Source organism: Hemiscyllium ocellatum, chromosome 1, assembly GCF_020745735.1.
Source record: "Hemiscyllium ocellatum isolate sHemOce1 chromosome 1, sHemOce1.pat.X.cur, whole genome shotgun sequence".
NCBI classification, from domain to species: domain Eukaryota; kingdom Metazoa; phylum Chordata; class Chondrichthyes; order Orectolobiformes; family Hemiscylliidae; genus Hemiscyllium; species Hemiscyllium ocellatum.
In genome coordinates, this window is record NC_083401.1 from 19136407 (window position 1) to 19151443 (window position 15037).

Below are 15037 nucleotides of genomic sequence, written 5' to 3' on the forward strand. Positions count from 1 at the left end.
GAGGTTTTGCTCACCTCAATGTAGAGTCTGTGGTAAACTAAGTGACAGAGATTAATTGTTGTGATTAGTCAACAATTAGTATGTGTCATACCACTACCAGGTAGTGGCAGATGACAGATAGAAGGCCAAACTGGTACATCTAAACCCTCCTCTGTCCTATGTGAGGATAAAGTTTTCACATGCGTTTTCTAATCGTTATATTCCTCCTGTCATTTACCCTGGTTTCACCAGATTTATAAGCATAAAAGCTGACTTATCTTTATTCACATTAGCTACAAACCTCCTAAAGTTGAACTGTTTGCTTTTCTCAACAAATCAATGGACTTTGCAACCACACTCTTACACGAAATCCATTAAAAATTTATATGTAAAACTTCCTGAAATAAGCCAACTGTGCCTTTTATTCAGTATGTCTTCTTGATTATCCCTTACAATTAACTTGGAAACAAATTTGTTTTTATGCTGTTTCCTATCTTGTGAATATTTTTGATGTTCAGACTATTAGAGTACTTTTATTTTGTTTGAAATTAAAACACGTCCCAGACTTCAGACAAGATTGAATGCTGAGTAAACGGATGTGATAAGAGACAACAAAAATCTTGAGTTGGGAGAATTCGAGCATGTAACTGATTTGAGCAGGAGTAGTGTGTACAGCCCGTTGAGTTTGCTGGACCATTCAGCAGGATTGTGACTGATCTTCAGTTTCAACTCCATTTTCCCATTTACTCCTCATATCCCAGTCTCTGTGAAAAATAGCCTCCGCGATATAGCATATGCAAACACTATCAAAATCTTGAGAGAACTTACTGCACTCCTAGCCAAGCTAACACTGGCATCTACCCAGCACTGTAGAAAATTGTCCAGGTATATCCTATACACACAAAGCAGGACAAATCTAACCCACCAAATTTCTGCTGCACAAGTCTGCTCCCAATCCTCAGCGAGGTGATGGAAGATGTTTTCAAGTAGCACTTGCTGAGCAATAATGTGCTCAGTGTTGCTCAGGGCCTCTCAGCTCCTGTCCTTATTAAAGCCTTGATTCAACATTAATATAAAGCTGAATTCCAGACATATGGTGAGAATGAAGCCCTTGACGTCAAAGCTGCATTTGACTAAGTGTGACATTCATAGGTCCTAGCACAGCTCAAGTCAGTTGGAATCTAGAAAAAAAACTCTCTGCTGACCACAGTCATATTTGACCAAAGGAAGATGGTCATGGTTGTTGGTCAGTCATCTCCGCTCCAGGACATCTCTGCGGTACTGCCCTAGATCCAACCATCTTTGGCTCCTTCATCAGTAGCTTTCCCTCCATCATAAGGTCAGAAGTGGGGATGTTAGATTTTGATTAAACCATTTGTGACTCCTCAGATACTGAAGCAGTTCACTTGACTAGTTCCACAAAACCACCTTGAACATCGATTCTTTTCCCCCACCAACAAACAATTGTACTGTCTGCAAAATATACTGAGACTCCTTAAATAGCACCTCCCAAGCCTATGACCTTTCCTTTTGAAAAGGACGAGGACAGTGGGCACAATGCTAACCTCAGTCTTTCAAGTGTTTAACCTCTAGCTTATCTGTGAATGGATATTAAAAAGTGGGGGAAGATGGAGCTGAGTGTCATCAACATGTGTTGGAAAACTGCCTAATACCTGTGGAAGATGGCACTTAAGGCAGCATGGAGATAGAGATCAAGTCGAGTAATGTAACTCTTTGGTGGACTGTGCAGGAAATGATGTGGAACAGGGAGAAGGCATTGCTAGATGTGCCCTATCTATGATCATCATTAACAGTGGGATGTTGATCTCGCAATGGAATGAAATCTTGCCAGAGGATGGTGCAGTTAGCTATTGTCAAGGGTGTGACAATGAAGGATCTTATTTGCTACTTTAGTTTCTTTGTTATAGCAGGGTGATAAACCTGCTTTGTAGAGGTTCAAACATGACTTGAAGAAATCTCAGCATGAATTTGGGGACTGCAGCAGCATATTTGAAACCCTTGAGTGGACAAAACTTTGGTGCAAGATGGAAGTGGGTAGTGCAGATGCTGGAGATGCACAGCAGGTCAGGCAGCATCCGAGGAGCAGGAACATCGACTTTTCGGGCAAAAGCCCTTCAGGAACTGCCGGCAATGACCTTATTAGTCAGTCTCTGAAATGTGGCTGGAGCGTTTTGTATATCAAATGGCATGACTTTGAACTGATATAGTCCGTTTGGCGTTACGAAAGCCGAAATTGTCTTTGCTCTCTCTGATAGAGGGACTTGCCAGTAGCCTCTGAGCAAGTCCAACTTGGAAATGTAAGTTGCTTATCCCACTTTTTTGACACAGTCCTCCAACCATAGAATTGGATGTGCATCAGTCTTTGTAACAGCGTTGAATTTACGGTAGTCCACACAATGATTGGGTACCATCTGGCTTTGGCGCCATGACTATGGGTGAGCTCCAGTCACTGTAATGCACTTTGATCATGCCATCTTGGACCATGCGCTCAATCTCCTTCTGAACCTGTGCCAACTTTAAAGGGTTATGTCTATACAAATGTTGCTTCATCAGAACAGCATCTCTCATTTCTACATAATGCACAATTAGGTTAGTACTTCCCAGTTTATTTCCGCATATATCCCCATGTGATAGTAATAACTGTCTCAGGTCAGTTTGATTTTCCTGTGGATTTATCCCAATTTTTGGCAACTTCCATATTGTCCAGTTTGATTTGAGGAATGTCCAATTCAGAATCCTCCGAGCTTGGTTCTTCCTTCTGTGCTGTAATCATTAACACCTTCTCCTCTTACTTTGCTTCTCTGTCAAAATATCTTTTAAGCATATACACATGATACACTCTGAGATTTCTTCCTGTCCGGAGTCCTTATCAAGTAGTTCACCCCACTCAATTTCCTCTCGTTTTGATAAGATACACCAATCCTTGTTTTTAAAAACTCACCTGTTACTGGAAGTAACACCAACACCTTATCCCCAATTGTAAAATTGCAAATTTGTGACGACTTCTCCGTTTCCTGTTTCATTGTATGCTGTGATACTTTTAAATGCTGTCTAGTCAACTCTCCAGCTGTATTTTAATCGTTCTGAGATTTGATACATAGTTTAAATGGATGGTCTCTGAATTCTGACTTATTAATTTCTTCTTAATCGATTTTAACAGTCCTCTTACTTCACGCCCAAAACTTAATTCAAATGGACCGAGCTTGGTTAATTCATTTGGTGCATCTCTGATCGCAGAAAGTACAAACTGAACTCCCTTATCCCAATCATCTGAGTAATCCTGACTAGAAGCCCTCAATATGGTCAGTTTGATGCCACTCTCTAGCACTCCCTGCGGTTCCAGATGGTACGCAGTAGATTTAAAATGGTTTTTTTCCCCAAGTTATCCATAATGTCCTTGAATAGTTTGGATGTGAAGTTTAATCCTTACTCTGACTGGATCTTTAGTGGTATTCCATATCAAGTAAAACAAAATTTAAGTAATTCTTCTACAACTCTTTTTATTGTGATGTTGCGTAATGGGATTGCTTCTGGAAATCAAGTCGACACATGCATTATTGTTAATAAATACTTATTCCCTCTTCTTGTTTAAGATAGGGGACTTCCATTAATCAAGACTCTTGTGAAAAGTTCCTCAAATGCTGGAATACTTATTGAAGGTGCAGATTTTATTACTGCCTGTGGATTTCCGATTAGCTGACATGTATGCCACATCTGGTAAAATTCAACAACATTTTTGTGTAGTCTGGGCCAGTAAAAATGTCTTTGTATTTTAGTCTGTGTTTTCATCACCCCTAAATGACCTCCAAGTTGTAGCTCATGCACCACTCGTGGAATCTCTGCCCATTTCTCATCTGTTTGAATGTGAGATGGTCTCCATTTCCTCATTAAGACATCATTTGTTCAGTAATAGCAGATAGGGATACACTCACTTTCCTTCTCTGGAAATGCCTTTTGATATAACTGTTTGAATTACAGCAGAAAGATGAAAACTTAAATCAGCTTAGCATGTTTATCAATTTGTTCCTGCCCTGTGCCACTTATCTGATCAAAAAGGTCTTGGATAATGCTATGTCAGCTTCCTTATTTGTGCCTTTTGATCCCTCCTGCTTCAACTTGTGCCTCTGTGATCTTGTGATCACACAATCTGGGAAACTTCCTGGAAAAGCATTCTCCATGTCTTCAATTACCTGTGTCTCCACTGGCTTTTCAACTAGAGGAGGCAGCATGCCTACCAGTGAATCAGCTATATCATTTGCAAGGGCAAAGTGTCTTCCTATTGCTTAGAGTTTGTCCAGTACTCTTACCACAATTTCTCACTCTTCTCTGGACTCTCTAGCCTCATTTAGCATAATTGATAACTTTTTGTCTCTCCTCCAACTCTGGCAATATCCTTGAGTCTTTGCTGAATGCTTTTGAGTTTCACAACATCTTTCCGATAGGAAAGAGACCAGAATTGCACGCAATATTCCAACAGTGGCCTAACCAATGTCCTGTACAGCTGCAGCATGACCTCCCTACTCCTGTACTCAATACTCTGACCAATAAAGGAAAGCATACCAAACGCCGCCTTCACTATCCTATCTACCTGCGGCTCCACTTTCAAGGAGCTATGAACCTGCACTCCAAGGTCTCTTTGTTCAGCAACAACTTCATAGGACCTTACCATTAAGTGTATAAATCCTGCTAAGATTTGCTTTCCCAAAATGCAGCACCTCGCATTTAGCTGAATTAAACTCCATCTACCACTTTTCAGCCCATCTGGTCCAGATCCTGTTGTAATCTGAGGTAACCCTCTTTGCTGTCCACTACACCTCCAATTTTGGTGTCATCTGCAAACTTACTAACTGTACCTGTTATGCTCGCATCCAAATCATTTATGTAAATGACAAAAAGTAGAGGACCCAGCACTGATCCTTGTAGCACTCCACTGGTCACAGGCCTCCAGTCAGAAAAAAAACCCTCCGCTACCACCCTCTGTCTTCCACCCTTGAGCCAGTTCTATATCCAAATGGCTAGTTCTCCCTGTATTCCATGAGATCTAATCTTGCTAATCAGTCTCCCATGGGGACCCTTGTCGAACGCCTTACTGAAGTCCACATAGATCACATCTACTGCTGTGCCCTCCTCAATCTTCTTTGTTACTTCTTCAAAAACACTCCAAGTTTGTGAGACATGATTTCCCACGCACAAAGCCATACTGACTATCCCTAATCAGTCCTTGCCTTTCCAAATACATGTACATCCTGTCCCTCCGGATTCCCTCCAACAACTTGCCCACAACCGAGGTCAGGCTCACCGGTCGATAGTTCCCTGGCTTGTCTTTACTGCCCTTCTTAAACAATGGCACCACGTTTGCCAACCTCCAGTCTTCCGACACCTCACCTATGACAATCAATGATACAACTATCTCAGCAAAAGGCCCAGCAATCACTTCTCTAGCTTCCCACAGAGTTCTCGGGTACACCTGATCAGATCCATATCTCCTCATCCTTCAGCATCACATACTGAGAGGATCCTGTGTCCCTTAATATTGTAACTCCTTATCTGCTGCTCCTGGCCTATGTGAATAAACTTTACCCATGCCTGTATATTTTTTAAGCAGATCTGGCACTTTCTCCTTAATCAACCTCTGATCATCTTGTACACACTGAGGCAGTTGTCTAACTTCCCTTGTGCTTTTTGTTACTCATCCAACAAAACTTCCAGGTGTGGCTGGTTTTCCTACATCTGGCTTTCTCCTAGCCCACCAACATTGATTTTGTGTAGCCCACTTTATTATAATGAAAACACTGGAGCTTTTTAACTCCTTTGGCTCCTCAAGGGTTTCTTTTTTACCCTGTGGTAAGTTATCATTGTGATCTTCACTGAGATCTACCTTTCCCTTTCCACGAGAGGATTTCTCTTTGCCCAAATTTCTATCCCTCATGGGCTGAAATTGATTCTGGAAGCCAAACCATGTTTTATGGACCAGCTGATAATCATCAGCCACTTCAGCTGCTAACTTTGCTGTTTCAAGTCTGCTCTTCCACATGAGTTCACACTACTTCAGGCAGTGAATTTTTAATTGCTCCAAAATAATTATCTCTGTAAGAGCATCATAGGTTTGCTTGATTTTTAAAGCTCTTATCCATCTATTGAAATTACTGTGTCTGATCCTTTCAAACTCAATGTAGGTTTGACCAGAGTCCCTCCTTAGATTCCTGAAAAGTTGTCTATAGGCTTAGGCACAAACTCATTTGCACTTAAATTGGCTTTTTTCACCTTATCATACTCCCCAGATACCTCCTGTGATAGTGATGCGAATACCTCACTTGCCCTACCTACATGTTTTGTTTGGATCAACAAAACCCACATTGCTGCTGGCCACTGCATTTGTTTAGCCACCTTTTTCAAATGAGATGAAAAAGACTTCCACAACCTTCTCATCAAATCTAAGCAAAGCTTGAGCATACTGAAACAGTTTCTCATTTGGCTTCTGACTATCAGGGGTTTGCTTATCCTCGCTCTCTTCCTCAGTAAGCCTACCCTCAGCCTCCATCTCCAGACTTTTAAGCTGGAGTGTTAGTTTTTGAAGTTCAAAAGCTGTCTTTCTTTTCTCTGCTCTCTTTTTCCCTCTCTTCTGCTTTTAATCAGAACTCACTGTTTGATTTCTGTTGCCCTTTCCTTGCCTCTCGCCTCTCGCAAGCTGCTTCATTTGCGATTGAATTCTTGCCATCTCTATGTATTCTGATGGCTTCTCCAGCAAGGTTAAATACTGAGCTGCTTCTGTGAGGAAAACAATGCAAATTCCAGTTGGTCTGCTAATTCCTGCAGCTTGGTCTTATTCACTTTTTGAAAAACTTCCATAGTCACTGCATCCATATCCAGAAAGCTTCTGGCGACTGAAAGAGCCATTACTGCCCCAAGTTTTGTCTACCCAACCAAACCAACGCCCAAAACAAAGACACTAGCACCTACCACTCGCTGTTTAAAATCCAGCAAAGAGCCCCTGATCTGCTATGGGCTAGGCCAGACCACTCAAAACATTCTTAAGCAGGCAGCCCAGACCATAACTTTGCAATTTGTTTTGGTAAGTGTACAGTAAAAATTACCCAGAGTAAGTCAGTGAGGTTGACTACCAGGCTAAAAACTGACAAAAATTTATTCACATAATTACACAATGAAGCACAAAGCACAGAATAAAGAATCCCCTACAGAACTCAGTCTATCCAAACTTGATTGAATTATGCTGTTCTGACTACACACAAGTCCCAATAAGCAAACCTCCTTAGAAACCAGTATAAGTGAATGGAACAAATGCTTACAGGTTGAAGTTAGAAGGGCAGAGAGTTTGTTTCCACGCAGCTCCCTGTTGAACTCCCAGCTAGTTCTAGACTGAACTAAACTGCTTAGCTAAAGACCTGACCACTCCCCTTTCATTATACAGTTCCCTTCTATAACATAACCACTTTTGCCTGAAGTCTCATCTGTTCACACGTGAACAAAAAGGCCTCTCAATACCCTTTATAATCTCTGTCCCAAACCAATCTAATCAGCACTGAGAGTGATTTGTTACCCCTCTGAAAAAACCAAGGACATAGTATCCTTGAGAAAAGGAACGGCTTTTAGAAAAAAGAAACCATCTTTGTGTCCACATTCATTTCAAGTGTCGCAGTTCTATTCACTTTGTTGCCCAAAAGTTGTCTTTCTGCAAAGTGTCCTTTTAATGTCGGATTGTTTTCACTGTCACCCATAGTGAAAAATCAGTTTTGTTAGGTCTTGGACCTCTTCAAGGTCTGTCTTTCAGAATCACAAAATGATGCAGCACTGGAGGTTGCTATTTTGTCCATTGTGTCTTCTCTGATAAAGCTATTGATAAAGGGCAGCTCAGTGGTTAGCACTGTTCCCTCAGCACCAGGGACCCGCGTTCGATTTCCGTCTCGGGCGACTGTCTGTGTGAAGTTTGCACATTCTCCCAGTGTCTGCATGGGTTTTCTCTGGGTATTCTGGTTTCCTCCCACAGTCAAAAGATGTGCAGGTCAGGAGAATTGGCCATGCTAAATTGCCCATAGTGTCAGATGCATTAGTTAGGAATAAATATGGGGTAGGGGGGTGGGTTGCTCTTGGTGTGGACTTGTTGGGCCGAAGGGCTCATTTCCATACTGTAGGGAATCTAATCTTAATCCCTCTCTCCTGTTTCCACATAGCTCTGTAGTTGCTTTCTTTTTAATTAATTCTCTTGAAAGTTAGTTTTGAATTCACTTGCAACCATTTTTCAGACAGTTCGCAACAAAGTTTCCCAAGATACTCTTGCCAAAAGTGATGCTATTGCAGGGTCACCAGATCAGATAGATGCCAACTGCAAGAGAAAAGCACAGTTGATTTATCAGAGCTCTCGGATTATCTGATTGCAGAACATGTAGCTGCTTGTGTTTTTTAAACTGCATATTTTGGGAGGTGGCTTCATTCTCTGCAGTTTGTTTTCGCATCATCTTTCTCACTTTGCAATGATAAAACCTAGTTATTGACTCTGCACTGTTATTGGATTGAATTTATTGGGAGTCTTATGGAATGCCTTGCATCTATAATACTGGAAGAACCTGGTGAAGTCCTTTCAGTTCTCTCACCATAACAATCAAATACTGAGCTTGTAGAGGCGATGGAGATTGGTTGTTGCGCTTTGCCACAGTGACTCACTATATCACATGTATTTGCCAACACTCCAACCTATTTTTTTCCACCATAGGGCTTAAGTAGGGCCTTTAACATGCCCATAGGGATGATCTGAAACTCTACAAGGGCATCCAAATATTTCTGATTCTGGTGCTTCTCACCAGGGAATTTAAAATGCAATTTGTTGAGAGCTAGACAAGATAATGTGTGCCAAAGAAGTAAGAGGGCAGAAACAATTTGCACGGTGTGGAATAAGTCAATGAAATAGGCATTCATACTAGCACACTTGCCACTTCAAGGAAAAGTAAAGCCACATTTAATGAATAAATAAATGAATCACTGGCTGTAAATTTTGGATAACTTCGACTATAATGTGTCACAAGATGCAAACACGTTTAGCAGTTGAGATCATGTTGTAAATTACAAAAGCAAGGATTGAGTCATTTGTTGACACTTCAGCTATGAAATACATTGAAACACCCTGCAGCATGTTTGCTGAAGTGTACACAGTAGAATTGACAGAGGGTGGTTTTGTTTTTATCGAGCAAGTTATTTGGGAGAGAACATGTGTTTTTATTTGCTGAGAGTGTGGAATTCTGTCACAAGAAACTATTGAGGCTGAAACGTTGGAGACTTTAAAGAAGGATATATCTTTTTTTTATGATTTAAAGGGATCACAAGTCATTGGAGAAAAAGTGAGAATAGGGTACTGAGTTGGATGTTCAGGTAGAGCAGGCATGATTGGATGAATGGTTTACTGTTTTCTATTGTGTTTCTATTGGGTAAGACTGGCTGATTGGTTGACTCATATCCTTTAGGAAAGGCAAAGGTTTTTACAGTCCTTTTTCGAAACCTGTTCTCTTCTTCCACTTTACCACTGCTCTTATGTTTTAATCCAGAAATTGATCTTCCAGGTAATGGAACAGTCACTCAAGACCAGATTTACAGGCTGTGGTTGTAGGACCATGGATTTATTTTGGAAGGTTGATGTAGAGTGACATCAACAATATGGGTCCAATTTCAGTACCAGCTGGGGTTACCATGAAGGACTCGCCTTCTCAAACTCCCTCCTTGTCTGAGGCATAAACACTAATGAAAGAGAAACCCTAAGGTGATGTTTTAATGGCCCTGAAATGCTTTCTCCTTCCAGTCAGGAGAGTAGAAATGGACTGAGGACATAGAATGGATAAAAATGTAGCAGATGAAATTTAATTATGATAAATGTGAAGTGGTTTCGTAGAAAGAATGAGGGGAGGTACAACTCTCACAGATAATTAGAGATTGATTTGCTGATATTTAAAACGGAGGAATGGAGAGTTGTGTATACTTATTGTGAAGGACCTTTACCAAGCTGGAAATTGGCAGGCTAAAACTGAGGTTGCAGAAAATTTCAAGCAGCTGTGGCAGAGAGCATTATAAACTCACATTGGTACTTTTCTGGATGTGGCCGTGGACTGTTTAGTCCTTTTGAGCCTGTTACACTACATAAAAATATCATAACTCATCCATATTTAAGTCCTGATACTTGCCTTTGCCTCATACACGTTAATATATTTTAGCTAACAAAAGTTTCTCAATCTCAGATTTAAAATTTAAGCACTAACCCAGCATCAAGTGAGTTCTAAACTTATCTTTTGTTTGTACAGTTATTTCCTAAATTCACTTCTGAAAGGCCTGGCTCTATGTCCTCTACTCATATAGTCACTGACCAGGAAAAATTGTTTCTCTTTATTTACCTTGTCAGTTCTCCCTAATATTTTCAAGATGCCAATCAAATCACTCATCAACAGTCCAAATCCCAGAAGTGGAACCCTTGTTTGTATAATTTTCTGCATCCCTGCTGCAGCTCTGCAGGACAGATTGAAGTTGCACAAACTTATCAATGACCTTACCTTACTCTTAAGGTCAGAAATGAGTTTTAGTTTCACTCTGTTTCTCAGGTACTGAAGCAGTAAGTGTCCACGTACAGAACGACCATGCTGTTTTGGGTGAAGAAATGGCAAGTACATTCGTATCATAAAAATGCCTGGCAATGGCCATCTCCAAGAGGAGAGAATCTAATCACTATGCTATTCAATGAGCTTATGGTAACTGAATCCTCGCTATCACCATTTTGGGGTTCATCGTTGATCAGAAATTGACTAGACCAGCTATATAAATAATATGGCTACAAGAACAAGTCAAAGGTCAGAAAATCTTCAATGCCTCACTTACTTCCTGACTTCACAAAATGTTTTTGCCGTCTACAAAGTAAGTCAAGTGTAATGGAATACTCTTGCATTTGCCTGGAGGACTGCAGCTCCAAAAGCATTCAAGGAACTCAACACCAGACAGGACAAAGGAGCCCTCTTGGTTGACTTCCCAGCTCCCACTTGTTAAACATTCACTTCCTCTACAACCTTCACATTGTGATAGCTATGTGTACCATTGGCAAAAAAGGCATGTCTCAAAGCTACAATCTGTATTGTCTAGAACAACATGAGTAGCCATCAGAGGTCAGTGCTACAAACTCCAAATTCTCTTTCAAGCCACACACACCATTCTCACTTGGAAACACCTGGTCATTCTGTGTACCTACACCACATTGGCTTTAGCTGCTCAAGAAGGTGACTTCTTCTTGAGGGAATTTGGGGATTGACAATAAGTGCTAATGCTACTTGCATGGACCAGATTTCATGAAGCATAAAACAAAAGTTCTGTTTTCTTTAACCTTTTGAGTCTTGGTAAAAGATCTATGATGCATTCTTTCCAAAAACAAAGTGTTCTAAATATGTGGTGCCGAGAAATGAACAGTGCATTGGTCTAACTGTGGCTTTGTATCGATGAAGGACGACTTTTACTCCCTTCAAACTTAATTGTTGAAATAAACAGATAACAAAAATTTTGATAACAGCAAGTTGGAAACAGGAAAACAGATACTTATGATCAGCTTCATGTGTAATCTCTCGATTTTTGAGGCACTGCACTAACAACTAGGCGAAAGTGAGGACTGCAGATGCTGGAGATCGGAGTCGAGAGTGTGATGCTTGAAAATCACAGCAGGTCAGGCAGCATCCAAGGAGCAGGAGAATCAACGTTTCGGATAAAAGCCCTTCATCAGGAATGAAACGTCGATCCTCCTGCTCCTCAGATGCTGCCTGATCTCCTGTGCTTTTCCAGCGTCACTTTCTCTCGGCATTACACTAACAACCGCCTATCTGTCTGAGAAATATTTATCGTAATTGTTTGCATTATATCCTTTGCTATTTTGTTTTCAGTTTTCCTGCCACTTTCTTTGGTCCAGAGCAGACTCCAGTTTTGTCATCTAATTTCCTCTTTTGCACCTGATCAAATTGATTCTAGAATTCTAAATGAATAGCATGCCCTCATCCATCAGTGATTGTTACAACCTCCATAACCATCATTAGTGGTTTTAGTGGTCCTCCTGTTAAATTCTAGCCAGTGATTATTGTCGGACATATCCTTTTGCCTCACTTTTGAACTGATCTGTATCCATTGCACCATGGCTCTCCTTTGGTAGAACTTTAACGCACTGAATTGTGATAACGTTTTGTTTGGGACCTCGCTATGTCTTCATGAATCTCCTTTTGGTGTACTGGGGGGTTTTGATCTGGATACTTGCCGATGCTGATATAATCAGTGTTATAAAATGCCTCTTATCATTTTCTGTGTTCCACAGCTATATAGGCCTTTGTAGACTTTATTTGTCTTCTTTGAGTACTGAAGAAATTAATTCTAGTCTCTGTCTCTGTCTCTGTCTCTGTCTGTCTCTCTCTCTCTCTCTCTCTGTCTGTCTCTTGTGCGCGCTCCTGAAGAAAATAAATTTAGTCTGTCTCATTAATTTGCACTGGGTAGCAACATAACATACAAACCTGATGAGTTCGCACAGCATTGTGGGGACCCTCCTTGAGGGCATCTTGAAATGTAATAATTTTTGATTTACCTCGTCCAAAGTAACTTCATTGAATTTTGCAGTTGGTAACAAATTGATATGGGTAGACCCAAGGTTGCAAATAGTTCTGCTGTGTAGTCCAGTCACAACTTGGGTTGTATACAAGTTGGAACGCACTGCATGGGATTATGTTCATAAGTGAAAGCGTTTGTAAGCTGGATGTTTATAAATCGAGGACCTGCTGTATGGCAAAATCAAATTGTTACGTAATAATGTAAAAGCTTCTGGCTTAATTTTCTTCCATCAAAGTAGTAATTTTACTACAGATACTGCATTATTGGAAATTGACAAACAATAAAAGGTTGTTGAATGTATTAGAAATTGAAAATTAATATCTGGCTCATTTTGTTTTTCCTTTTAGATTCCTCAGTGGTGTGCTGAATATGCCCTCTCTGTTCAGTATCAGCATGGCATGGTAGTCTGTACACAACCCCATAGCCTTTCTGCTATGTGTTTGGCACAGCGTGTGGCAGATGAACTGGACTTGAATGTGGGTCATGAGATTGGATACCATGTCCCTTATGAAGACTGCTGCACGACAGAAACTATTCTCAGGTCAGCTTTGCATGTTCATGAATCTTTTCAATAAATTTTCACTTGGAATGGAAAAGTAAGCCCTGGGAAAAGGCAAATCTGAGCTGGCAACTAAGATTAATCTGAAATGTCTCCAATTTGTATCAGACACGAGCATACATTTTTGCAGGTCAGTGGTTGTTGCCACTGAAAACACCATGTTGTACTAAGCCACACAAATAAGAAGAAGACCTTACTTTTATACAGGAATGTACGACCTCCAGTTGCTCCTATGTTCAAGCTGCTGAAGAAGTATGCTTATGTATGAAGTGTGGAGAACAGTTTGCTCTAGAAACAGCAATATGATCAAGCGCAGACTCTGTCTGCTTCCAGTGGTGTTGTGGAGGTGCCAGTGTTGGACTGGGGTGGACAAGGTTTGTGTTGTTGGTTGAGGGATAAATATTGATCACGATTCCAGGGGTAACTCCCAAATTTCTTTCAGTATTGTCCGAGGTCCTTGCACTTCCATGAGCGGTCAGCTGACCTCAGTTTAATTTCTAAGCTTCTCCCACAAAATGCCAATGTCCAGTGGTGCAGCATTGCTTCAGTTCCCAACTGGAGCATTAACAGAGGACATGTGCTCAAATCTTTGAAGTAGAACTTCAACCTGCAACTTTGTTATGAATGTTTCATTTCCAGTATGTACCAAGCTAGATTATTTCAACTAGGCTGGTGATTAGAAGTCTCTGGATCAATGGTGCTGGAAGAGCACAGCAGTTCAGGCAGCATCCAACGAGCAGCGAAATCGACGTTTCGGGCAAAAGCCCTTCATCAGGAATAAAGGCAGTGAGCTGGAAGCATGGACAGATAAGCTAGAGGAGGGTGGGGTGGGGAGAGAGTAGCATAGAGTACAATGGGTGAGTGGGGGAGGAGATGAAGGTGATAGGTCAGGGAGGAGAAGGTGGAGTGGATAGGTGGAAAAGAAGATAGGCAGGTCGGACAAGTCCGGACAAGTCATGACGAGAGTGCTGAACTGGAAGTTTGAAACTAGGATGAGGTGGGGGAAGGGGAGATGAGGAAGCTGTTGAAGTCCACATTGATGCCCTGGGGTTGAAGTGTTCCAAGGCGGAAGATGAGGCGTTCTTCCTCCAGGCGTCTGGTGGTGAGGGAGCGGCAGTGAAGGAGGCCCAGGACCTCCATGTCCTCGGCAGAGTGGGAGGGGGAGTTGAAATGTTGGGCCAAGGGGCAGTGTGGTTGATTGGTGTGGGTATCTCGGAGATGTTCCCTAAAGCGCTCTGCTAGGAGGCGCCCAGTCTCCCCAATGTAGAGGAGACTGCATCGGGAGCAACAGATACAATAAATGATATTAGTGGATGTGCAGGTAAAACTTTGATGGATGTGGAAGGCTCCTTTTAGGGCCTTGGATAGAGGTGAGGGAGGTGGTGTGGGCACAGGTTTTACAGTTCCTGTGGTGGTAGGGGAAGGTGCCAGGATGGGAGGGTGGGTTGTAAGGGGGGGTGCGTGGACCTGACCAGGTAGTCACGGAAGGAACGGTCTTTGCGGAAGGCGGAAAGGGGTGGGGAGGGAAATATATCCCTGGTGGTGGGGTCTTTTTGGAGGTGGCGGAAATGTCGGCGGATGATTTGGTTTATGCGAAGGTTGGTAGGGTGGAAGGTGAGCACCGGGGCATTCTGTCCTTGTTACGGTTGGAGGGGTGTGGTCTGAGGGCAGAGGTGCGGGATGTGGACAAGATGCATTGGAGGGCATCTTTAACCACGTGGGAAGGGAAATTGCGGTCTCTAAAGAAGGAGGCCATCTGGTGTGTTCTATGGTGGAACTGGTCCTCCTGGGAGCAGATACAGCGGAGGCGGAGGAATTGGGAATATGGAATGGCATTTTTGCAAGAGATAAGGTGGG

General features: G+C 41.8%; 1 protein-coding gene across 2 annotated transcripts in view; it reads left to right on the plus strand.

Annotated features, from left to right (window-relative positions):
• LOC132824893 (putative pre-mRNA-splicing factor ATP-dependent RNA helicase DHX32) overlaps positions 1-15037 on the plus strand; it is a 123350-nt gene that overhangs the window by 18524 nt on the left and 89789 nt on the right. For both annotated transcript variants that reach the window (XM_060839867.1, XM_060839779.1), the window contains exon 3: positions 12969-13162. In XM_060839867.1, the coding sequence (XP_060695850.1) occupies positions 12969-13162 (194 nt within the window). The remainder of the gene's footprint in view (positions 1-12968; positions 13163-15037) is intronic.